Source organism: Petromyzon marinus, chromosome 66, assembly GCF_048934315.1.
Source record: "Petromyzon marinus isolate PM22_M1 ecotype Great Lakes invasive population chromosome 66, UKy_Petmar_22M1.pri1.0, whole genome shotgun sequence".
NCBI classification, from domain to species: Eukaryota; Metazoa; Chordata; class Hyperoartia; order Petromyzontiformes; family Petromyzontidae; genus Petromyzon; species Petromyzon marinus.
This window is the reverse complement of record NC_133732.1, coordinates 7,812,583-7,840,562: the sequence shown is the minus strand read 5'-3', so window position 1 is coordinate 7,840,562 and position 27,980 is coordinate 7,812,583. Positions and strand designations below refer to the sequence as shown.

Here is a 27,980-nt window from a genome sequence, read left to right as displayed (position 1 = left end):
ACCTCGTCCTCCCACCTCGTCCTCCCACCTCGTCCTCCCACCTCGTCCTCCCACCACCTCCTTCAGACGCTCTTGAAGTCCCGTGACGAGGTCAAAGTGGATTTGAAGTGACTCCTGTAAGCCGTGCGGAGCTGTGTGGTCTCGCTCGCTCGCTCTGTGTGAACTTTTAAAGAAGTTTCTAAATCTCTCTCTCTGCCTCTCTCTCGCTCTCTCTCTCTCCCTGTGAACGTTTAGAAAAGTTCCCAAATCTGCGTGTGGCTCCCTCTCTATTTCTCTCTCTCTCAGTGAACGTTAAAGCAGTTTCCAAATCTGTGTGTGTCTCTCTCTTTATGTGAACGTTTACAAAAGTTTCCAAATTTGTGTGTGTGTCTCTCTCTGTCTCTGTGCACGTTTAAAAAAAGTTTCTAAATCTGTGTGTCTCTCTCTCTCTCTGTTTCTCTCGCTCTCCCTTTTCTCTCGCTCTCTCTCTACGGAGGAGGAGGAATCTGCTTGGGTGCGGTGGTGACGCCAGAGCCCATACAAAGGCAAAGGTCCCCCGTGTAGCCTTGGGCAGAATTTGCGTTTTTTTGGAGGGGCGGTGGGGCAAAGTGCCTTGTGAGCAGCGACCACTGTGGCAGCAGAAGCGCCACCTATGAAGGCTACCGGCGATGTGGCACACGAGGTGGGTGGGTGGCCAGCACCACCACGCCCGGCCGCCTTTGTCTCTCCACTCCGCCGGTGTGACTGCTACCGCTACACCAGGTACTCGCTTGAGGCTGAGTCGACCTTGGGGAGGCCCGGGACCGGTTTCAGATCATCGTCGCTGTTCTTGGCCCCAATGCGGTGATCACACACAGACACACAGACACACACGCACAGACACACACACGCACAGACACACACACACAGACACACACACACAGACGCTCGCACACACACAGACGCACACACACGCGCGCACACACACATACACACACACAGACACACACACACAGACACACGCAACAACAACCGCCAATCGCCACTAAGTAGCGGTGACGTCACCACGACGCTTGTGCCAGGACATGTGCACCTTGAGGCCACGTGAAGTGTCGAACGCCCGCTGGCAGGAGGTCACGGGGCAGACCCAGGTGCCACGGGTCGACTGATTGAGATGACCGAGATGACTGGCTGATGCACCACCTGTGCCCCCTACTGTGCCAACTTGCTGTGCTTTAGCCACCCGGCGCTCCGCTCGTTGTTGTGAGCGTCGCTTCTCCGCCCTCCGTTGTTGTTGGAGGGCGACTGCCTCCAACTGCCCAGTAGCGTCCTTCACGAGCCTCCTCCTCCACAGAGGCCGATCTTGACACCGCTGGTACCAGTCATCGGCAAGGCCACATCACTCCATCTCTTCTCCAGCCCGTGCCGCGCCCGTTTAGCCCCCTCTATCCGGCCGAAAAAAAGCTGTTTCGGCATGCGGTGACTGGGCATGCGGGCTACATGACCCAGCCAACGCAGCCTTGCCTGCGGAGGAGCTCACCGATGGGACTTTGCCCAGATCTTTCAAGGATTTGTGAGCTCCTCACACAATCCAGCCTGATTAAACCCAGGATGGATTGTAGGCAGGCCAGCCTAAATGTTTCCAACCGGCAAAGATGCTCCATTAGGGGGGTCCACGTTGAGCAAGCGTAGAGAAGGGATGGAATGACCATGGCCGAGAAGACCTGAAGCTTCGTGCGGAGCGACAGACCAGGAAGCTTTCACACAGTGATACGCAACCGATGAAAAGATATTGCCGCTCGACTGATTCTGAGTGAGACCTCTGCTGTTAAACCGGAGCCGGTCATTAGCACACTGCCCAGGTATGGGAAACTCTCCACTCTCTCTACAACTGCCCCATCACCGATTGGGAGTTGTGGGGGTGGAGCGTCGGATGGTACAAAATACCCAGGCAGATGCTTAGTTTTGGTGGGGCTGATGGTAAGTCCCCACCTCTTGGTGGCAAGCTCCAGGTTCAGCAGCAGCGCCTCTAAATCCTCTTCTGAGTGAGCAGTAATTACCAGATAATCGGCATACATAACGTGGTTGACCAATAGGGAGCCATCCGGGCATCGATCAGCCTCCCATTGTATCTCTACCAGATGGAAATTCCTCTGGTACAGCCATTAAAGGCTTCACGAACTACGTGGTCAAAATAGATGTTAAATAATGTGGGAGCCAGAGTACATCCCTGTCGCACCCCAAGGTGAACAGGGAATGGCTCCGACTCCCGGCCACGTAGATCTACCCGGCCCGCTTAACATCGTGAAGGTCCTTAATGACCGTGAGCAGAGGATCAGGGACTCCGAAAACACGAAGAACAACCCAGAGCCGAGGCCTACTGATGGTATCATAGCCCTTGACCCGGTCAATAAAGCAGAGATGTAGGTCTTGTTGGAATTCCCTACACCTCTGCTGTAGCAGACGGACAGAAAATATGGCGTCTGTGCAGGACCGCCCTTTCCTGAAACCGCATTGGGGCTCCGCAAGCCTCTCCTCAGCGTGCCTGGCAAGGCGATGTTGAATAATCCTTGCCAGGACCTTTCCCGGCACACTGAGGAGTGAGATGCCCCTGTAGTTGTTACAGTCTGTGCGGCCCCCTTCTTAAAGAGGGGGACCACCAGGGCATCCTTCCAATCCTGCGGAACCCGTCCAGTGGTCCAGACTGTTGTTATGAGTCGGAGCCATTCCCTGTACACCTTGGGGTGCGTCAGGGATGTCCTCTACATTATTGAACATCGATGTAGACCACGTAGTTCGTGAAGCCTTCAATACCTGTACCGGAGGAATTTCTATCTGGAACAGATACAACGGGAGGCTGATCGATGCCCGGGTGCTGTCAAGGGATGGCTCCCTATTGGTCAACCACGTTATGTATGCCGACGACCTGGTAATTGCCGCTCACTCAGAGGAGGAGTTGGGGACGCTGCTGCTGCTGAGACTGGAGCGTGCCACCAAGCGATGGGGCCTTACCATCAAGCCCCACCAAAACTAAGCGCCTGCCTGGGTATTTTGTACCATCGGACACTCCAGATCCACAACTCCCAATCGGTGATGGGGCAGTTGTGGAGAGTAGTGGAGAGTTTCCCACTACCTGGGCAGTGTTGCTCATGGACCGACTCCGGTTTGACAGCAGAGGTCTCACTCAGAATCAGTCGAGCGGCATTATCTTGACCTTTTACGGGCCCGGACGCTGTGCGGGCCAGTGGTGAGACTCTAAGACTCCCGGCCCGAGGCACCTGTAAGGGTGTCGGGACGAGGAAGCCGGAGGTCTGGACCCGCACCTTGGCTGGGTCGGCTCTCCGGAACCCATTACATTTATACGTAGTAGCTACTACACATGTAGTACACATGTGTAGTGATTGTAGAATCACTACTGTGTACACACGCACAAGCGTGACGTCACTATGCGGGGGAGCGTCATGACCACGCGGGTCTACACACACGCATGACGTCATCCCGGCTGGAGGCGGGAATGACGTCAGGGCCGGTTCTGGGCTCCGGGAGGCCACGAGGGTGGTGTGAGGCCGTGGCACTCTCTGTGACCCCGGCTGGACACGTGACTGGGGGCCTAGGGGGCACCTCGGAGGGCACGTGGACAGCAGGGGGGCTTCGAGAGGGTTCTCGAAGGGAGGCGTGGCCGGGGTGGAGCCCGGGCACGCCGAGGCCCATATAAGCAGCCTCCTCACGAGGTTCGAGGCTGCCCGTATCAAGAACGAGGATGCATCGTGAAGATGCCAAGAGGAGTCAAGCCTCCAGTCAGCGGACCTGGCAGTAGCCCACCTGGCTGGATTAACGCTAGAGTATTTGAGAAGTATGTGTTAGCTAGAGTAGGTCGGTGGTCACCATCTTATGTACAGTGTTATATTACTTACCGTTCTAATAAATCAGCGTTGCCTCCCAAGGAGTCGTGTGTGCACCTAATTCGAACCCACTACACATGTGTAGTAGCTACTACATGTGCGCTACATGTAGTCGTAGCTACTACACATGTAGCACACATGTAGTACACATGTAGTAGCTACTATATATAGAGTAAATGTGTAGTAGCAACTACATGTGAAGTAGGTATTACATATATAGTAGCTACTACACACACTACACATGTAGTAGCTACTACACATGTAGTAGCTACTACATGTGTAGTACATGTGTAGTAGCTACTACACATGTAGTACACATGTATTACACATGTAGTAGCTACTACACATGTGTACTACATGTGTAGTAGCTACTACACATGTAGTACACATGTAGTAAACATGTAGTAGCTACTATATATAGAGTACATGTGTAGTAGCAACTACATGTGTAGTAGGTACTACACATGTGCTACATGTGTAGTAGCTACTACATATATAGTAGCTACTACACATGTAGTAACTATCGATTTAAAGCTTTCGTGACTGCAAGGATTCATCTTCTTTGGTTCTTTCGGTAAAGTCACCACGTAGAATGAGGATAAAATAATAAAATAAAACAATAAAATTCAACATCATCATCATCAACATCATCATCAACATCATCAACATCAACAACATCATCAACATCATCATCAACATCATCATCAGCATCATCCTCAACATCATCAACATCAGCATCATCCTCAACATCATCAACATCATCAACATCATCATCAACATCATCAGCATCATCATCAACATCATCATCAACATCATCCTCAACATCATCATCAACATCATCAGCATCATCATCAACATCAGCATCAACATCATCAACATCATCATCATCTACATCATCAACATCATCATCAGCATCATCCTCAACATCAGATTCATCATCAACATCATCAGCATCAGCATCATCAGCATCATCATCAACATCATCATCAACATCATCATCAACATCATCAGCATCATCATCAACATCAGGATCAACATCATCAACATCATCATCATCTACATCATCAACATCATCATCAACATCATCAGCATCATCATCAACATCATCATCATCAACATCATCATCATCAGCATCATCATCATCAACATCATCATCATCAACATCATCATCATCAACATCATCATCAACATCATCAACATCAACAACATCATCAACATCATCATCAACATCATCATCAGCATCATCCTCAACATCATCAACATCATCAACATCATCATCAGCATCATCCTCAACATCATCAACATAATCAACATCATAATCAACATCATCAGCATCATCATCAACATCATCATCAACATCATCCTCAACATCATCATCAACATCATCAGCATCATCATCAACATCAGCATCAACATCATCATCATCATCTACATCATCAACATCATCATCAGCATCATCCTCAACATCAGATTCATCATCAACATCATCATCATCAGCATCAGCATCATCATCATCAGCATCATCATCAACATCATCCTCAACATCATCATCAACATCATCAGCATCATCATCAACATCAGCATCAACATCATCAACATCATCATCATCTACATCATCAACATCATCATCAGCATCATCCTCAACATCAGAATCATCATCAACATCATCATCATCAGCATCATCATCAGCATCATCCTCAACATCATCATCAACATCATCATCAGCATCATCCTCAACATCAGAATCATCAACATCATCATCAACATCATCATCAGCATCATCCTCAACATCATCAACATAATCAACATCATAATCAACATCATCAGCATCATCATCAACATCATCATCAACATCATCCTCAACATCATCATCAACATCATCAGCATCATCATCAACATCAGCATCAACATCATCATCATCTACATCATCAACATCATCATCAGCATCATCCTCAACATCAGATTCATCATCAACATCATCATCATCAGCATCATCATCATCAGCATCATCATCAACATCATCCTCAACATCATCATCAACATCATCAGCATCATCATCAACATCAGCATCAACATCATCAACATCATCATCATCTACATCATCAACATCATCATCAGCATCATCCTCAACATCAGAATCATCATCAACATCATCATCATCAGCATCATCATCAGCATCATCCTCAACATCATCATCAACATCATCATCAGCATCATCCTCAACATCAGAATCATCAACATCATCATCAACATCATCATCAGCATCATCCTCAACATCATCAACATAATCAACATCATAATCAACATCATCAGCATCATCATCAACATCATCATCAACATCATCCTCAACATCATCATCAACATCATCAGCATCATCATCAACATCAGCATCAACATCATCATCATCTACATCATCAACATCATCATCAGCATCATCCTCAACATCAGATTCATCATCAACATCATCATCATCATCAGCATCATCATCATCAGCATCATCATCAACATCATCCTCAACATCATCATCAACATCATCAGCATCATCATCAACATCAGCATCAACATCATCAACATCATCATCATCTACATCATCAACATCATCATCAGCATCATCCTCAACATCAGAATCATCATCAACATCATCATCATCAGCATCATCATCAGCATCATCCTCAACATCATCATCAACATCATCATCAGCATCATCCTCAACATCAGAATCATCAACATCATCATCAACATCATCATCATCAACAACATCATCAGCATCATCCTCAACATCATCCTCAACATCATCATCAGCATCATCCTCAACATCAGAATCATCAACATCATCATCAACATCATCATCATCAACAACATCATCAGCATCATCCTCAACATCATCCTCAACATCCTCAACATCAACATCATCAGCAGCTGGTTGCCGCTCTGCTCGAGGTGCGAGGAGGTCACGTGGTCATCACGCGCGAGACGTCTCGTGACGCCCGCAGCGGAACGCACGGCAGGAAACCCCCCCCCCACTCACCCCCCCCCTCACCCCCCTCACCCCCCCTCACTCCACCCCTCACCCCCCCTCACCCCCCCCTCACCCCCCCCTCATCCACCCCTCACCCCCCCTCACCCCCCACCCCTTCACTCCCCTCACCCCCTCACCCCCCCACCTCCTCATCTGCCCCCCACCCCTCACCCCCTCACCCCTCCCCCCACTCCTCACCTTCTCCACCTCTTCTCCTCCCCCACCATCCCAGGGAGGCCTCACAAGGGGAGCAGACGACTCGCACCGCCTTCATCATCAGCAGCAGCATCATCATCATCAGCAGCATCATCATCAGTAGCAGCATCATCAGCAGCATCATCATCAGCAGCATCATCATCAGCAGCAACATCAGCAGCATCAGCATCATCATCAGCAGCAGCATCATCATCAGCAGCAGCAGCATCATCATCAGCAGCAGCAGCAGCATCATCATCAGCATCATCATCATCAGTAGCATCATCATCATCATCAGTAGCAGCATCATCATCAGCAGCATCATCATCAGCATCATCATCAGCATCATCAGCAGTAACATCATCATCAGCATCATCATCAGCATCATCAGCAGTAACATCATCATCATCATCAAGTGCTGTTAGTAGCGAGAAGCAGCGCTACCTATGAAGGCTACCGGCGGTGTGACACACGAGGGGGTGGGTGGCCATCACCACCACGCCCGGCCGCCTTTGTCTCCCCAGTGGCGATGTTTACAAACTGCACCGAGGACTCATTTGAGGCTGAGTCGACCTAGGGGAGGCCCAGGAACCGATTCAGGTAATCGTCACCCGGTGCTGTTGGCCGTGAGCGGGAATCGAACTCGGGTCGCCAGGTTCGTAGCGCTAACTACTGCACCACCGCTCCCCCCCACACACACACAGTGCGCTAACCACTACACCACCGCTCCCTACACACGCACACACAGTGTGCTAACCACTGTACCACCGCTCCCCACACACACACACACAGTGCGCTAACCACTGCACCACCACTCCCCACTCACACACACACAGTGCGCTAACCACTGCACCACCACTCCCCACTCACACACACACAGTGCGCTAACCACTGCACCACCGCTCCCCCCCACACACACACAGTGCGCTAACCACTGCACCACCGCTCCCTACACACGCACACACAGTGTGCTAACCACTGTACCACCGCTCCCCACACACACACACACAGTGCGCTAACCACTGCACCACCACTCCCCACTCACACACACACAGTGCGCTAACCACTGCACCACCACTCCCCACTCACACACACACAGTGCGCTAACCACTGCACCACCACTCCCCACACGCACACACAGTGTGCTAACCACTGCACCACCGCTCCCCACACACACAGTGCGCTAACCACTGCACCACCACTCCCCACACGCACACACAGTGAGCTAACCACTGCACCACCGCTCCCCACTCACACACACACAGTGCGCTAACCACTGCACCACCACTCCCCACACACACAGTGCGCTAACCACTGCACCACCGCTCCCCACTCACACACACACAGTGCGCTAACCACTGCACCACCACTCCCCGCACGCACACACAGTGCGCTAACCACTGCACCACCGCTCCCCACTCACACACACAGTGCGCTAACCACTGCACCACCACTCCACACTCACACAGTGCGCTAACCACTGCACCACCACTCCCCACTCACACACACAGTGCGCTAACCACTGCACCACCACTCCCCACACGCACACACAGTGTGCTAACCACTGCACCACCGCTCCCCACATACACAGTGCGCTAACCATTGTACCACCGCTCCCCACTCACACACAGTGCGCTAACCACTGCACCACCGCTCCCCACTCACACACACACAGTGCGCTAACCACTGCACCACCACTCCCCGCACGCACACACAGTGCGCTAACCACTGCACCACCGCTCCCCACTCACACACACAGTGCGCTGACCACTGAACCACCACTCCACACTCACACAGTGCGCTAACCACTGCACCACCACTCCCCACACGTACACAGTGTGCTAACCACTGTACCACCGCTCCCCACACACACACACAGTGCGCTAACCACTGCACCACCACTCCACACACACACAGTGCGCTAACCACTGCACCACCACTCCCCACAGATACACACAGTGCGCTAACCACTGCACCACCACACCCCACACACACACAGTGCGCTAACCACTGCACCACCGCTCCCCACTCACACACAGTGCGCTAACCACTGCACCACCGCTCCCCACACACACAGAGACCCACACACATGCTGTTATGGTCTACATTATTCATCACACACGCACAAGGCATTACGTTACACATTCGAAGCCCCATGCATTCACTGTTTGCGTTTGGGGGAGGGGTGGCACCTGGACCTATCATAGGTCGACTCAGCATGAAATGGTTACCTGGTGCCGTGTGTGAACACATCGCCACTGGGGAGACAAAGACGGCCGGGTGTGGTGCTGGCCACCCACCCCCTCGTGTGCCGTGCCGGCCTTCATAGGTGCTCGCTAACAGCACTTGCCCCTACAGTCTGTTACAGGCTACACGGGGGACCTTTGTCTTTGTGTGTTCACAGGCGCTGCTGCTACTCGCTAACAGCACTTGCCCCTACAGTCTGTGACAGGCTACACGGGGGAGCTTTGTCTTTGTGTGTTCACAGGCGCTGCTGCTACTCGCTAACAGCACTTGCCCCAGCAGTCTGTCACAGGCTACACGGGGGACCTTTGTCTTTGTGTGTTCACAGGCGCTGCTGCTACTCGCTAACAGCACTTGCCCCTACAGTCTGTCACACGCTACACGGGGGACCTTTGTCTTTGTATGTTCACAGGCGCTGCTGCTACTCGCTACTAACAGCACTTGCCCCTACAGTCTGTCACAGGCTACACGGGGGACCTTTGTCTTTGTGTGTTCACAGGCGCTGCTGCTACTCGCCAACAGCACTTGCCCCTACAGCCTGACACAGGCTACACGGGGGAGCTTTGTCTCTGTAGTGGTGGCCTATGGGCCTCATGTTATATTGATATAAATTATTGTAGCGGGTTTCCCAGTGGACCTGGTGCTGTTGCTGTGTGACACGGCTAAACTGAACTTCTATGGGGCCGTCCATAAATGACGTCACGCGATTTTGGACGATTATTGACCACCCCCCCCACCCCCACTTCGTCACACGACGTCACAAAAAGTCAGACCCTCCCCCCCCCCCTCAAATATGACGTCACAAAGCTCTGCCCTCCCACGTGGTGTGAGCGAGTAGCAATAAAAATAAAACACGCTTCAAATCGCTTTAAACTATTGTTTGTTATTGTAGTGCGTGTTTAACGCGGCGCTGCAACTCTGATGTTGCAGGAGAAAACATTTATTTAAAAAAAGGCCATTCAATCAAGTAGAACGTGTGTTGTCTATATTTATTTATTTAAAGCTGCGCATTTTTGATGTGACGTCACATTTCTCAAACACTCCCCCCCCCTCTCCCCTCGTCACACAGCGTCACAAATGTCTGACCCCCCTCCCTCCCCCCCCCCTAGGTGCGTGACGTCATTTATGGGCGGCCCCATATATCGTGGCCCGGTGCAAGACCCCGAGCACTGAGTTGCTCTGCAGAAAGGGGCACTGAGGCGACCTTTGCCACCGCAAATGATCGCAGCTCCACCACGTGGGATGAGCATCATCACGATCATCATGATCATCATCACCACCACGTGGGATGAGTATCATCACGATCATCATGATCACAGCTCCACCACGTGGGATGAGTATCATCACGATCATCATGATCATCATCACCACCACGTGGGATGAGCATCATCACGATCATCATCACCACCACGTGGGATGAGCTTCATCACGATCATCATCACCACCACGTGGGATGAGCATCATCACGATCATCATGATCACAGCTCCACCACGTGGGATGAGTATCATCACGATCATCATCACCACCACGTGGGATGAGCATCATCATGATCATCATCACCACCACGTGGGATGAGTATCATCACGATCATCATGATCACAGCTCCACCACGTGGGATGAGCATCATCATGATCATCATCACCACCACGTGGGATGAGTATCATCACGATCATCATGATCACAGCTCCACCACGTGGGATGAGCATCATCATGATCATCATCACCACCACGTGGGATGAGTATCATCACGATCATCATGATCATCATCACCACCACGTGGGATGAGCATCATCATGATCATCACCACCACGTGGGATGAGCATCATCACGATCATCATCACCACGTGGGATGAGCATCATCATGATCATCATCACCACCACGTGGGATGAGCATCATCACGATCATCATCACCACGTGGGATGAGCATCATCACGATCATCACCACCACCACGTGGGATGAGCATCATCATGATCACAGCTCCACCACGTGGACATTTATAGCAGCAAATACTCTGAGTGTTTCCATGGACTCACAGAGACCCACAGAGACCCACAGAGATCCATAGAGACCCATAGAGATCCATAGAGACCCATATAGACCCACAGAGATCCACAGAGACCCATAGAGACCCATAGAGATCTATAGAAACCCACAGAGACCCACAAAGACTCACAGAGATCCACAGAGACCCACTGAGACCCACAGAGACCCACAGAGACCCATAGAGACCCATAGAGACCCATAGAGACCCACAGAGACCCATAGAGATCCACAGAGACCCACAGAGACCCATATAACCCCACAGAGACCCACAGAGACCCATATAAACCCATAGAGACCCATAGAGACCCACAGAGACCCATGGAAACCCACAGAGACCCACAGAGACCCATAGAGATCCAGAGACCCACAGAGACCCATATAAACCCACAGAGACTCACAGAGACCCATATAAACCCACAGAGACCCACAGAGACCCATATAAACCCAAAGAGACCCATAGAAACCCACAGTGACCCACAGAGACCCATATAAACCCACAGAGACCCACAGAGACCCACATAAACCCACAGAGACCCACAGAGACCCATAGAAACCCACAGAGACCCACAGAGACCCATATAAACCCACAGAAACCCACAGAGACCTATTGAAACCCACAGAGACCAACAGAGACCCATGTAAACCCACAGAGACCCACAGAGACCCATAGAAACCCACAGAGACCCACAGAGACCCATAGAAACCCACAGAGACCCACAGAGACCCATAGAAACCCACAGAGACCCACAGAGACCCATATAAACCCACATACACCCCTATAAACCCACATACACCCATATAAACCCACAGAGACCCATAGAGACCCACAGATACCCATAGAGATCTATAGAAACCCATACTAAAACTAAACCACGTTTATTGTCACCCTCTGAGCTTCTGTGTAGGAGCGGCACTGGTTCATAGGCGACCCTTGCCATCGCAAATGATATCATCTCAACCAATCGGGCTTATCGCCAGCATCACCCCCACCACCACCACCACGTGTGGAAATGCAAAGCAGCAGCCCACATACTTGAAACCCCGTGATGTTTGATTCTAAATGTTGGAGGGGTGGACAAACCGGAGGATCCAGAGAAAAATCCACGTGACCACGGAGGGAGAGAGACGCAGACTCCAAATCTACAGCAGCAGCAGGCATCGTCAGGGTCAGGATGGAACCCACGACCTCCTGCATACCAGGCGAGGTAGTTAACATCTCATAGCCACCGTGATGATGATGATGAGAGACACGCAAACTCCAAATCTACAGCAGCAGCAGCAGGCATCGTCAGGTGCAATGTTAGTCTATGAGTAATGTGAGTCCTATGGGTAATGTGAGTCATATGGGTAATGTTAGTCTATGGGCAGTGTTGAGTCTATGGGTAGTGTTAGTCTATGGGCAGTGTTAGTCTATGGGCAGTGTTAGTCTATGGGTAATGTTAGTCTATGGGCAGTGTTAGTCTATGGGCAGTGTTAGTCTATGGGTAATGTTAGTCTATGGACAGTGTTGTAGTCTATGGGCAGTGTTAGTCTATGGGCAGTGTTAGTCTATGGGTAGTGTTAGTCTATGGGCAGTGTTGAGTCTATGGGTAGTGTTAGTCTATGGGCAGTGTTAGTCTATGGGCAGTGTTAGTCAATGGGTAGTGTTAGTCTATGGGCAGTGTTAGTCTATGGGTAATGTGAGTCCTATGGGTAATGTTAGTCTATGGGCAGTGTTGAGTCTATGGGTAGTGTTAGTCTATGGGCAGTTTTAGTCTATGGGTAGTGTTAGTCTATGGGTAGTGTGAGTCTATGGGCAGTGTTGAGTCTATGGGTAGTGTTAGTCTATGGGCAGTGTTAGTCTATGGGTAGTGTTAGTCTATGGGTAGTGTGAGTCTATGGGCAGTGTTGAGTCTATGGGTAGTGTTAGTCTATGGGCAGTGTTAGTCTATGGGCAGTGTTAGTCTATGGGTAGTGTTAGTCTATGGGCAGTGTTAGTCTATGGGTAGTGTTAGTCTATGGGCAGTGTTGAGTCTATGGGTAGTGTTAGTCTATGGGTAGTGTTAGTCTATGGGCAGTGTTGAGTCTATGGGTAGTGTTAGTCTATGGGCAGTGTTGAGTCTATGGGTAGTGTTAGTCTATGAGTAATGTTAGTCTATGGGTAGTGTTAGTCTATGGGTAGTGTGAGTCTATGGGCAGTGTTGAGTCTATGGGTAGTGTTAGTCTATGGGTAGTGTTAGTCTATGGGCAGTGTTAGTCTATGGGCAGTGTTAGTCTATGGGCAGTGTTAGTCTATGGGTAGTGTTAGTCTATGGGTAGTGTTAGTCTATGAGTAATGTTAGTCTATGGGTAGTGTTAGTCTATGAGTAATGTTAGTCTATGGGTAATGTTAGGCAATTGTCAATGTTAGTTAATTGCCAATGTTAGTCTATGGGCAATGCTAGTCTATGGGCAATGTTAGTTTAAGGGCAATAATTATTTATGATAATGATTATGTTGGTGTGTTTATTATTATTGACGTGGGGAGGAGGAAAGCAGAAAAACCGGAGACATCCAATGGTTGGTGTGAGGGGGCAACGCTCTATCCCCGTGCAGATGGAACAGATGGGGATCAGTCCACACACTTTCCTGTTCCACCTTCTACCTGGCAGAGCGAGGGGTACGGCTCCTCCTCGAGGTGCAGCAGCTGCAGGAACAGCAGAGGCAGGAACAGCAGAGGCAGGGACAGCAGGGGCAGGAACAGCAGCTGCAGGAACAGCAGCTGCAGGAACGGCAGCTGCAAGAACAGCAGCTGCAGAAACAGCAGCTGCAGGAACAGCAGCTGCAGAAACAGCAGCTGCAGGAACAGCAGCTGCAGGAACAGCAGCTGCAGAAACAGCAGCTGCAGGAACAGCAGCTGCAGGAACAGCAGAGTCAGAAACAGCAGCTGCAGGAACAGCAGCTGCAGGAACAGCAGCTGCAGGAACAGCAGCTGCAGGTACAGCAGCTGCAGAAACAGCAGCTGCAGGAACAGCAGCTGCAGGAACAGCAGCTGCAGGAACAGCAGCTGCAGGAACAGCAGAGGCAGGAACAGCAGAGTCAGGGACAGCAGCTGCAGAAACAGCAGCTGCAGAAACAGCAGCTGCAGGAACAGCAGCTGCAGGAACAGCAGCTGCAGGAACAGCAGCTGCAGGAACAGCAGGGGCAGGAACAGCAGCTGCAGGTACAGCAGCTGCAGAAACAGCAGCTGCAGGAACAGCAGCTGCAGGAACAGCAGAGGCAGGGACAGCAGAGGCAGAAACAGCAGCTGCAGGAACAGCAGAGGCAGGGACAGCAGAGGCAGGGACAGCAGAGGCAGGGACAGCAGCTGCAGGGATAAGAACAGGAACAGCAATAACATCAAAAACAACAGGAAGAAGAACAACAACAAAAAGAGGAACATGAACAACAACAAGAACAACAACAAGAACAACAACAAGAACAACAAAAGGAACAATAACAACAACAACAACAAGAAAAAGAAGAAGAACAACAACAACAAGAGGTACAGGAACAACAACAACAAGAGCAACAACTAATAACAACAACAACACCAATAAGAGGAACAGGAACAACAACAAGAGCAACAACAATAACAACAACAATAAGAACAACAATAACAACAATAACAACAATAACAACAATAACAACAATAAGAACAACAATAACAACAATAACAACAATAACAACAATAACAATAAGAACAACAACAATAACAACAATAACAACAACAATAACAACAACAATAACAACAATAACAATAAGAACAACAACAATAACAACAACAATAACAACAACAATAACAACAATAACAATAAGAACAACAATAACAACAATAACAACAATAACAATAAGAACAATAAGAACAATAACAACAATAACAACAACAATAAGAAAAACAAGAATAACAACAATAACAACAACAATAACAACAACAATAACAACAACAACAATAAGAACAATAACAACAATAACAATAACAACAATAACATCAACAATAAGAACAATAACAACAACAATAACAACAACAATAACAACAACAACAATAACAACAATAACAATAAGAACAATAACAACAATGAAAACAATAACAACAACAATAAGAACAACAGCAATAACAACAATAACAACAACAATAACAACAACAATAACAACAATAGCATCAACAATAAGAACAATAACAACAACAATAACAACAACAATAACAACAACAATAAGTACAACAACAATAAGAACAACAACAATAACAACAATAACAACAACAATAACAACAACAATAACAACAATACCAACAACAACAATAACAATAAGAACAATAACAACAACAATAACAACAATAACATCAACAATAAGAACAATAACAACAACAATAACAACAACAATAACAACAATAACAACAATAACAACAACAATAAGAACAACAACAATAAGAACAATAACAACAATACCAATAACAACAACAATAACAATAATACCAATAACAACAATAACAACAATAAGAATAACAATAACAACAACAACAACAACAATAAGAACAACAACAATAACAACAATAACAACAATAAGAACAACAACAATAATAACAATAAGAACAACAACAATAAGAACAATAAGAACAACAACAACAATAAGAACAACAACAATAACAACAACAATAACAACAACAATAACAACAATAACAACAACAACAATAACAACAATAACAACAACAACAATAAGAACAACAACAACAATAACAACAACAATAACAACAATAACAACAACAACAATAACAACAATAACAACAACAACAATAAGAACAACAACAACAATAACAACAACAATAACAACAACAATAACAACAACAACAATAAGAACAACAATAAGAACAACAACAATAAGAACAATAAGAACAACAACAATAAGAACAACAACAATAAGAACAACAACAACAATAAGAACAACAACAATAATAACAATAAGAACAACAACAATAACAACAATAACAACAACAACAATAACAACAATAACAACAACAACAATAAGAACAACAACAACAATAACAACAACAATAACAACAACAATAACAACAACAACAATAAGAACAACAATAAGAACAACAACAATAAGAACAATAAGAACAACAATAAGAACAACAACAATAAGAACAACAACAACAATAAGAACAACAACAATAATAACAATAAGAACAACAACAATAACAACAATAACAACAACAACAATAACAACAATAACAACAACAACAATAAGAACAACAACAACAATAACAACAACAATAACAACAACAATAACAACAACAACAATAAGAACAACAATAAGAACAACAACAATAAGAACAATAAGAACAACAATAAGAACAACAACAATAAGAACAACAACAACAATAAGAACAACAACAATAATAACAATAAGAACAACAACAATAACAACAATAAGAACAACAACAATAAGAACAGGAACAGCAGCGGCACGCCGCTTTCGATGTCATCTGGGCGAGGAATGCGAGGGGAGGGGTGTGGGGGGATGCTCCCCCCGTGGCCCCTCCCACATGGCCCCGCCCCTTCCACGTGGCCCCGCCCCTCCCACGTGAGTGCGGCTCGCGCTGGGCGCGGGAGTCGCGACGAGGAGAGACCCTGGTTGGGGTGTGTGTGTGTGGGTGTGTGTAGGTGTGTGTGTGTAGGTGTAGGTGTATGTAGGTGTGTGTAGGTGTGTGTGTGTAGGTGTGTGTGTGTAGGTGTGTGTAGGTGTGTGTGTGTGTAGGTGTGTGTGTGTAGGTGTATGTAGGTGTGTGTAGGTGTGTGTGTGTAGGTGTGTGTAGGTGTGTGTAGGTGTGTGTGTGTAGGTGTGTGTGTGTAGGTGTGTGTGTGTAGGTGTGTGTAGGTGTGTGTAGGTGTGTGTGGGTGTGTGTGTGTAGGTGTGTGGGTGTGTGTAGGTGTGTGTATGTAGGTGTGTGTGTAGGTGTGTGTAGGTGTGTGTAGATGTGTGTGTAGGTGTGTGTAGGTGTGTGTGTAGGTGTGTGTAGGTGTGTGTGGGTGTGTGTGTAGGTGTGTGTGTGTAGGTGTGTGTAGGTGTGTGTGTGTAGGTGTGTGTGTGTAGGTGTGTGTGTAGGTGTGTCTAGGTGTGTGTGTGTGTAGGTGTGTGTGTGGGTGTGTGTGTGTAGGTGTGTGTGGGTGTGTGTGGGGGTGTGTGTAGGTGTGTGGGTGTAGGTGTGTGTGTGTGAAGGTGTGTGTGTAGGTGTGTGTGTGTGTAGGTGTGTGTGGGTGTGTGTGTGTGTAGGTGTGTGTGTGTAGGTGTGTGTGTGTGTGCGTGTGTGTGTAGGTATGTGTGTGTAGGTGTGTCTGTGTGTAGGTGTGTGTAGGTGTGTGTGTAGGTGTGTGTAGGTGTGTGTGTGTGTAGGTGTGTGTGTAGGTGTGTGTGTAGGTGTGTGTGTAGGTGTGTGTGTGCGTGTGTGTGTGCGTGTGTGTGTATGGGTGTGTGTGTGGGTGTGTGTGTGGGTGTGTTTGGGTGTGTGTGTGTAGGTGTGTGTAGGTGTGTGTGTGTGTAGGTGTGTGTGTAGGTGTGTGTGTAGGTGTGTGTAGGTGTGTGTGTGTAGGTGTGTGTGTAGGTGTGTGTAGGTGTGACGATTATCTGAACCGGTCCTGGGCCTCCCCTAGGTCGACTCAGCCTCAAATGAGTACCTGGTGCGGTGTGTAAACATTGCCACTAGGGAGACAAAGGCGGTCGGGCGTGGTGCTGGCCACCCACCCCCTCGTGTACCGTTCCGGCCTTCATAGGTGCTCGCTAACAGCACTTTGTGTAGGTGTGTGTGTGTGGGTGTTAAGGAAGTACTGAAGGCGATCCAGAGTCTGAGACCAGGAAAGGCACCGGGCAGAGATGATCTTCCAAGCGAAATGCTGAGGGAGGGTGGCGTTTATGCACAGACTGCCCTATATGACATCATAACAACAGTCTGGGCCACTGGACGGGTTCCACAGGATTGGACGGATGCCCTGGTGGTCCCCCTCTTTAAGAAGGGGGACCGCACAGACTGTAACAACTACAGGGGCATCTCACTCCTCAGTGTACCGGGAAAGGTCCTGGCAAAGATTATTCAGCATCGCCTTGCCAGGCACGCTGAGGAGAGGCTTGCGGAGCCCCAATGCGGTTTCAGGAAAGGGTGGTCCTGCACAGATGCCATATTCTGTCCGTCTGCTACAGCAGAGGCGTAGGGAATTGCAACAAGACTTACATCTTTGCTTTATTGACCTGGTCAAGGCCTATGATACCATCAGTAAGCCTGGGCTCTGGGTTATTCTGCGTGCTTTCGGAGTACCTGACCCTCTGCTCATGCTCATTAAGGACCTTCATGATGGTAAAACTACGTTGCCGGGAATCAGAGCCATTCCCTGTACACCTTGGGGTGCGACAGGGATGTCCTCTGGCTACCACATTATTTAACATATTTTTCGACCACGTCGTCCGTGAAGCCTTTGATGGCTGTACCAGAGGAATCTCCATCTGATACAGATATAATGGGAGGCTGATCGATGCCCGCGTGCGGTCAAGGGATGGCTCCCTATTGGTCAACCATGTTATGTATGCCGACGATCTGGTAATTGCTGCTCACTCAGAGGAGGAGTTGGAGACGCTGCTGCTGAGACTGGAGCGTGCCACTAAGAGGTGGGGCCTTACCATCAGCCCCACCAAAACTAAGCACCTGCCTGGGTATTTTGTACCATCGGACACTCCACCCCCACAACTCCCAATCGGTGATGGGGCAGTTGTGGAGAAAGTGGAGAGTTTCCCATACCTGGGCAGTGTGCTTATGACCGGCTCCAGTTTAACAGCAGAGGTCTCCGAATCAGTCGAGCGGCAATATATTTTCATCGGTTGCGTAACGCTGTGTGGAAGCTACCTGGTCTGTCGCTCCGCACTAAGCTTCAGGTTTTCTCGGCCACAGTCATTCCCTCCCTTCTCTACGCTTGCGAAACGTGGACCACCCTTAATGGAGCATCTTTGCCGGTTGGAAACATTTTGGCTGGCCTACCTACGATCCATCCTGGGTTTAACCAGGCTGGATTGTGTCAGGAGCTCACAAATCCGTTAAAGATCTGGGCAAGGTCCCATCGGTGAGCTCCTCCGGCAGGCAAGGCTGCGATGGCTGGGTCATGTAGCATGCCTAAACAGTTTCGATTTAAAGCTTTCGTGACTGCAGGGATTCATCTTCTTGGTTCTTTCGGCAAAATCACGTAGAATGCAAATAAAATAATTCAAAAATATTTGTTATTTTATTTAATTATGTTTTATTTTTATTATTTTATTTCCATTCTATGTGACTTTACCGAAAGAACCAAAAAATGCCTAAAAAGCTTTTGTTCGGCCGGATCGAGGGTGCTAAACGGGCGTGGCACGGGCTAGAGAAGAGACGGAGTGATGTGGTACAGGACAACGTGGAGCTGAGTGGACTTGCCGATGATTGGTACCAGCGGTGTCAAGATCGGCCTCTGTGGAGGAGGCTCGTGAAGGACGCTACTGGGCAGTTGGAGGCAGTCGCCCTCCAACAACAACGGAGGGCGGAGGAGCGACGCTCACAACAACGAGCGGAGCGCCGGGTGGCTGAAGCATAGCAGGTTGGCACAGTAGGGGGCACAGGTGGTGCATCAGCCAGTCATCTCAGTCAGTCGACCCGTGGTACCTGGGTCTGCCCCGTGACCTCCTTTCAGCGGGCGTTCGACACTTCACGTGGCCTCAAGGTGCACCTAGCCTGGCACAAGCGTCGTGGTGACGTCACCGCCACTGAGTGGCGAATGGCGGTTGTTGTGTGAGTGTGTGGGTGTGTGTGTGGGTGTGTGAGTGTGTGGTTGTCTGTGTGTGTGTGTCTGTATGTGTGTGTCTGTGTGTGTGTGGTTGTGTGTGTGTTTGTGTGTGTGTGAGTGTGTGTGCCTGTGTGTGTGTGGGTGTGTGAGTGTGTGTGTCTGTGTGTGTGGGTGTGTGAGTGTGTGTGCGTGTGTCTGTGTGTGTGTGGGTGTGTGTGTGAGTGTGTGTGGGTGTGTGTGTCTGTGTGTGGGTGTGGGTGTGTGTGTCTGTGTGTGTGTGAGTATGTGTGTGTGGTTGTATGTGTGTCTATGTGTGTGTGAGTGTGTGTCTGTGTGTGTGTGAGTGTGTGGGTGTGTGGTTGTGTGTGTGTCTGTGTGTGTGTCTGTGTGTGTGTCTGTGTGTGTGTCTGTGTGTGTGTGTGGGTGTGTGTGTGGTTGTCTGTGTGTCTGTGTGTGTGTGGATGTGTGTGTGTCTGTGTGTGTCTGTGTGTGTAGGTGAGTGTGGGGGTGTATGTGTGGGTGTGTGTGTTTGGGGAGCGGTGGTGTAGTGGTCAGTGCAACGCTGCGCTATGAACCTGCCGACCCGGGTACGATTCCCACTCACAGTCAACACCAGTGACGATTATCGGAACCGGTCCCGGGCCTCCCCTAGGTCGACTCAGCCTCAAATAAGTTACCTGGTGTAGGGGTGTGGAGTAAACATCGCCACTGGGGAGATAAAGGCGGTCGGGCGTGGTGCTGGCCACCCACCCCCTCGTGTGCCGTTCCGCCCTTCACAGGTGCTGCTGCTACTCGCTAACAGCACTTGCCCCTACAGTCTGTCACACGCTACACGAGGGATCTTTGTCTTTGTGTGTTTGTGTGTGCGTCCGTGTGTTGTGTGTGAGTGTGTTGCGTTGTGTATGGGTGTTGTATCTGAGTGCGCGTGTGTCGTGTGTGTGTGTGGTGTGTGGTGTTATGTGTGGGTGTGTGTGTGGTGTGTTTGTGGTGTTCGCTAACAGCACTTGCCCCGACAGTCTGTTAAGGCTATATGGGGGATCTTTTTGTGTGTGTGGGTGGGTGTGTGTGTGGGTGTGTGGGTGGGTGGGTGCGTGGGTGGGTGGGTGTGTGGGTGTGTGGGTGTGTAGGTGAGTGTGTGTGAGTGGGGAGCGATAGTGTAGCGGTTAGCGCTACGCTGCGCTATGAACCTGGCGACCCGGGTTCGATTCCCGCTCACGGCCAACACCAGTGACGATTATTTGAACCGGTCCCGGGCCTCCCCTAGGTCGACTCAAATGAGTACCTGGGGCGGTGTGTAAACATCGTCACTAGGGAGACAAAGGCGGTCGGGCGTGGTGCTGGCCACCCACCCCCTCGTGTACCGTTCCGGCCTTCATAGGTGCTCGCTAACAGCACTTGCCCCTACAGTCTGTTAAGGCTATATGGGGGATCTTTGTTTTCATCTTTGTCTTTATCTTTGTCTTTATCTTTGTCTTGTGGGGTGTGTGTGTGGGGGTGTGTGTGTGGGGGTGTGTGTGTGGGGGGTGGGGGTGTGTGTGTGGGTGTGTGTGTGGGGGTGTGTGTGTGTGGTGTGTTTATGAATGAGTGCACGAGGCTGTGCCTATGCGCGTATATGTCGCAACGTGCGTATCCAACCGTGCTAAACGTCCGCGTGTGAGATCATTGACATTCGCGTGTACTTATAGAATGATGTGGTACGAGAGGAGATGAGATGGTGTGATGGGCGAGTGAGTGGGCGAGTGAGTGGGCGAGTGAGTGGGTTAGTGAGTGGGTTAGTGAGTCGGTTAGTGAGTGGGTTAGTGAGTGGGTGAGTGAGTGGGTGAGTGAGTGGGTGAGTGAGTGGGTTAGTGAGTGGGTGAGTGAGTGGGTGAGTGAGTGGGTGAGTGAGTGGGTTAGTGAGTGGGTTAGTGAGTGGGTGAGTGAGTGGGTGAGTGAGTGGGTGAGTGAGTGGGTGAGTGAGTGGGTGAGTGGTACAGAGAAGAGATAGACTGATGGGTGAGTGAGTGACACGGGCTCGAGAAGAGGTGGAGCTGATGGGTAGGTGAGTGGGTGAGTGAGTTGGTGAGTGGGTGAGTGAGTTGGTGAGTGGGTGAGTGAGTTAGTGAGTGAGTTGGTGAGTGAGTTGGTGAGTGAGTTGGTGAGTGAGTTGGTAAGTGAGTGGGTGAGTGAGTGGGTGAGTGAGTGGGTGAGTGAGTGGGTGAGTTTGTGGGTGAGTTGGTGAGTGAGTTGGTGAGTGAGTGGGTGAGTAAGTGGGTGAGTGGGTGGGTGAGTGAGTGGGTGAGTTGGTGAGTGGGTGAGTCAGTTGCTGAGTGAGTGAGTGGGTGAGTGAGTTGGTGAGTTGGTGAGTGGGGGAGTGAGTTAGTGAGTGGGTGAATGAGTTGGTGAGTGGGTGAGTGAGTTGGTGAGTGGGGAAGTGAGTTGGTGAGTGAGTGGGTGAGTGAGTGAGGGCTAGAGAAGAGATGGAGTGATGTGGTACAGGAGGACGTGGAGCTGAGTGGACTTGCCGATGAGCGGTACCAGCGGTGTCAAGATCTGTGGAGGAGGAGGAGGCTCGTGAAGGACGCTGCTACTGGGGGTCAGTGCCAGGCTAGGTGCACCTTGAGGCTACTGGGGGTCAGTGCCAGGCTATGTGAACCTTGAGGCTACTGGGGGTCAGTGCCAGGCTAGGTGCACCTTGAGGCTACTGGGGGTCAGTGCCAGGCTAGGTGCACCTTGAGGCTACTGGGGGGGGTCAGTGCCAGGCTAGGTGCACCTTGAGGCTACTGGGGGGGGTCAGTGCCAGGCTAGGTGCACCTTGAGGCTACTGGGGGGGTCAGTGCCAGGCTAGGTGCACCTTGAGGCTACTGGGCAGTCGGAGGCAGTACGCCCTCCAGCAACGGCGGAGGGAGCGACGCTCACAACAACGAGCGGAGCGCGCCTGGGCGGTTAAAACGCGGCGAGTTTGACCAGTAGGGGGCCCAGGTGGTGCCATCAGCCACTCGTCTCGGTCGTCTCAGTCGGTCGAGCCGTGGCGACCTGCCGGCTCTGTCCCCGTGACCTCCTTGACGGCGAGGGCGTTCGAGGGCGGAGGAGCGACGCTCACAACAACGAGCGGAGCGCCGGGTGGCTAAAGCACAGCAGGTTGGCACAGTGAGGGGGCACAGGTGGTGCATCAGCCAGTCATCTCAGTCAGTCGACCCGTGGCACCTGGGTCTGCCCCGTGACCTGCCAGCGAGCGTTCGACACTTCACGTGGCCTCAGGGTGCACATAGCCTGGCACAAGCGTCGTGGTGACATCACCATCGCTTCAAGTGGCGAATGGCGGTTGTTGTTGTTGTTGTTGTGCTTGGGGGTCCGTCCATAAATGACGTCACGCACCTAGGGGGTGGGGGGTCAGACATTTGTGACGATGTGTGACGAGGAGGGGGTGGGGGGTGGGGTTGAGAAATGTGACGTCACATCAAAATGCGCAACTTTATAAATAAATATAGACAAACACGTTCTACTTATCTTCTTTGGTTCTTTCGGTAAAGTCACCACCACCACGTAGAATGAGACTAAAATAATAAATTGATAAAATAAAATGACGCAATAATATACTCACGACGTTTCGGCCACAACACAAGCGGCCTTCATCAGGTGAAGGGACGAGACTGTCTGGTAATAAATGTTTTCTCCTACAACATCAGAGTTGCAACGCCACGTTAAATACGCACTACAATGACAACAATAGTTTAAAACGATTTGAAGCATGTTTTATATATTTTTTTGGGGGGGGCGGCAGAGCTTTGTGACGTCATATTTGAGGGGGGGGGGCTGACTTTTTGTGACGTCGTGTGACGAGGGGGGGGATCAAAAATCGTCCAAAATGGCGTGACGTCATTTATGGACGACCCCTTATATATGTGTTCAAGTGTTCAAGTGTGTGTGTGTGTTGTGGGAGCGGTGGTGTAGCGGTTAGCGCTACGAACCTGGCAACCCGAGTTCGATTCCCGCTCACGGTCCTGGGCCTCCCCTAGGTCGACTCAGCCTCAAATGAGTACCTGGTGCGGTGTGTAGTAAACATCGCCACTGGGGAGACAAAGGCGGCCGGGCGTGGTGCTGGCCACCCACCCCCTCGTGTGCCGTGCCGGCCTTCAGCACTTGCCCCTACAGCCTGTTACAGGCTACACGGGGGATCTTTGTCTTTGTGTGTTGTTGCCTTTCTGGTTTGCTGTGACGTGACACCGCCCTGAGCAAGAGATGACAGAGACACACACACAGACACGCAGACACACACACACCTACACACCCCAACACACCCACCCATACACACCCACACATATACACATACACACCCAGTGTACGCACACACCTACACACGCACACACCTACACACGCACACACCTACACACGCACACACCTACACACGCACACACCTACACACGCACACACCTACACACGCACACACCTACACACGCACACACCTACACACGCACACACCTACACACGCACACACCTACACACGCACACACCTACACACGCACACACCTACACACGCACACACCTACACACGCACACACCTACACACGCACACACCTACACACGCACACACCTACACACGCACACACCTACACACGCACACACCTACACACGCACACACCTACACACGCACACACCTACACACGCACACACCTACACACGCACACACCTACACACGCACACACCTACACACGCACACACCTACACACGCACACACCTACACACGCACACACCTACACACGCACACACCTACACACGCACACACCTACACACGCACACACCTACACACGCACACACCTACACACGCACACACCTACACACGCACACACCTACACACGCACACACCTACACACGCACACACCTACACACGCACACACCTACACACGCACACACCTACACACGCACACACCTACACACGCACACACCTACACACGCACACACCTACACACGCACACACCTACACACGCACACACCTACACACGCACACACCTACACACGCACACACCTACACACGCACACACCTACACACGCACACACCTACACACGCACACACCTACACACGCACACACCTACACACGCACACACCTACACACGCACACACCTACACACGCACACACCTACACACGCACACACCTACACACGCACACACCTACACACCTACACACCTACACACGCACACACCTACACACGCACACACCTACACACGCACACACCTACACACGAACACACCTACACACGCACACACCTACACACCTACACACACCTACACACGCACACACCTACACACGCACACACCTACACACGCACACACGCACACACGCACACACCTACACACAGACGCACACCTACACACAGACGCACACACACACACCTACACACACACCTACACACACACCTACACACACACCTACAAAAGACAAAGATCCCCCGTATAGCCTTAACAGATTGTAGGGGCAAGTGCTGTTAGCGAGCACCTATGAAGGCCGGATCGGTACACGAGGGGGTGGGTGGCCAGCACCACGCCCGACCGCCTTTGTCTCCCTAGTGGCGATGTTTACACACCGCACCAGGTACTCATTTGAGGCTGAGTCGACCTAGGGGAGGCCCGGGACCGGTTCAGATAATCGTCACTGGTGTTGGCCGTGAGCGGGAATCGAACCCGAGTCGCCAAGTTCATAGCGCAGCGCGCTAACCGCTACACTATCGCTCCCCACCTACACACACACCTACACACACACACCTACACACACACACACACACACACACCACACACACCCACACACCCCACACACACCCACAACACCACACACACCACACACACACACTACACACACACACACACACACCCACACCACACACACACACACACACACACACACCACACACACCACACACACCCACACACCACACCCACACACACCCACACACACACACCACACACCACACACACACCCACACACACCCACACACACCCACACACCTACACACACACACCTACACACACACACCTACACCCACACACACCCACACACACACACCACACACACACACACTACACACCTACACACACACACACCTACACACACACCCACACACACACACCTACACACACACACCTACACACACACACCTACACACACCTACACACACACACCTACACACACACACACACCTACACACACACACCTACACACACACACCTACACACACACACCCACACACACCTACACACACACACCTACACACACCTACACACACACCTACACACACACACCTACACACACACCTACACACACACCCCTACACACACACACCTACACACACACCTACACACACACCTACACACACACACCTACACACACCCACACACACCCACACACACCCACACACCTACACCCACACACACCCACACACACACACCCACACACACACACCTACACACACACCTACACACACACACCTACACACACACACCTACACACACCTACACACACACACCTACACACACCCACACACCTACACCCACACACACCCACACACACACACCTACACACACACACACCTACACACACACACCCACACACACACACACACCTACACACACACCTACACACACACACCTACACACACACCTACACACACACACCTACACACACACACCTACACACACCTACACACACACACCTACACACACCCACACACACCCACACACCTACACCCACACACACCCACACACACACACCTACACACACACACCTACACACACCACACCCACACACACACACACACCTACACACACACCTACACACACACCTACACACACACACCTACACACACACCTACACACACACACCTACACACACCTACACACACACACCCACACACACCTACACACACACCCTACACACACCCTACACACACACACACACCCACACACACACACCTACACACACACCCTACACACACACCTACACACACACACACCTACACACACACACATACACACACCCACACACACCCACAGCTGTGTACCCGCACTGAGCCCTGCGTCACAATGGCGTGAGCGTCGCTGCTCTCGGTACTGTACAGTCTGAGCAGAGGGGAGAGGTAAGGGAGAGGTAAGGGAGAGGTAAGGGAGAGGTAAGGGAGAGGTAAGGGAGAGGTAAAGGAGAGGTAAGGGAGAGGTAAGGGAGAGGTAAGGGAGAGGTAAGGGAGAGGTAAGGGAGAGGTAAGGGAGAGGTAAGGGAGAGGTAAGGGAGAGGTAAGGGAGAGGTAAGGGAGAGGTAAAGGAGAGGTAAGGGAGAGGTAAGGGAGAGGTAAGGGAGAGGTAAGGGAGAGGTAAGGGAGAGGTAAGGGAGAGGTAAGGGAGAGGTAAAGGAGAGGTAAGGGAGAGGTAAGGGAGAGGTAAGGGAGAGGTAAGGGAGAGGTAAGGGAGAGGTAAGGGAGAGGTAAAGGAGAGGTAAGGGAGAGGTAAGGGAGAGGTAAGGGAGAGGAACACTCAGAGCTCACGAGAGAGAGAGAGAGTTCAGGTAAGAGACAGAGAGAGGTAAGAGAGAGATGAGATATGAGAGATGAGAGATGTCGATATCCGTGGCGATGTCGCCTTCATCGTCCACGGTCATCGTCACGGTGATCGACCCATCTCCTGTGGTCATAGAGACTCACCCCCCCCCACCCCCCCCCCCCCCCCCACGAGCTATGGATTAAGCTGGGACAAATAGAATTTGCTCCGGCCTCGACCAAGAGGATGAGGGGGAAGTCGGTGGAGAGACATCGACCACACTCACCAAGGGCGTGGGCGAAATGGATGGGAATGAGGAGGAA

The 27,980-nt window shown here is 50.4% G+C and overlaps 2 protein-coding genes across 5 annotated transcripts in view; one reads left to right on the top strand and one right to left on the bottom strand.

Moving 5' to 3' along the window:
• LOC116956540 (gap junction beta-2 protein-like) overlaps positions 1-732 on the bottom strand; it is a 37,252-nt gene extending 36,520 nt beyond the window's left edge. Inside the window, exon 1 of one of the 4 annotated variants that reach the window (XM_032978226.2) lies at positions 3-732. The gene's annotated coding sequence lies outside the window, so the exon portion shown is untranslated. The remainder of the gene's footprint in view (positions 1-2) is intronic. The other 3 variants (XM_032978228.2, XM_076054482.1, XM_032978229.2) reach the window with 3 other exon arrangements.
• Positions 733-2,214: 1,482 nt separating this feature from the next.
• LOC142906534 (uncharacterized) lies at positions 2,215-15,336 on the top strand. The gene is made up of 2 exons (XM_076054548.1): positions 2,215-2,281; positions 13,995-15,336. Exons 1-2 carry the CDS (start codon positions 2,215-2,217, stop codon positions 14,699-14,701), a joined length of 774 nt encoding a protein of 257 aa, XP_075910663.1. The 3' UTR covers positions 14,702-15,336.
• The last annotated feature ends 12,644 nt before the right edge of the window (positions 15,337-27,980 follow it).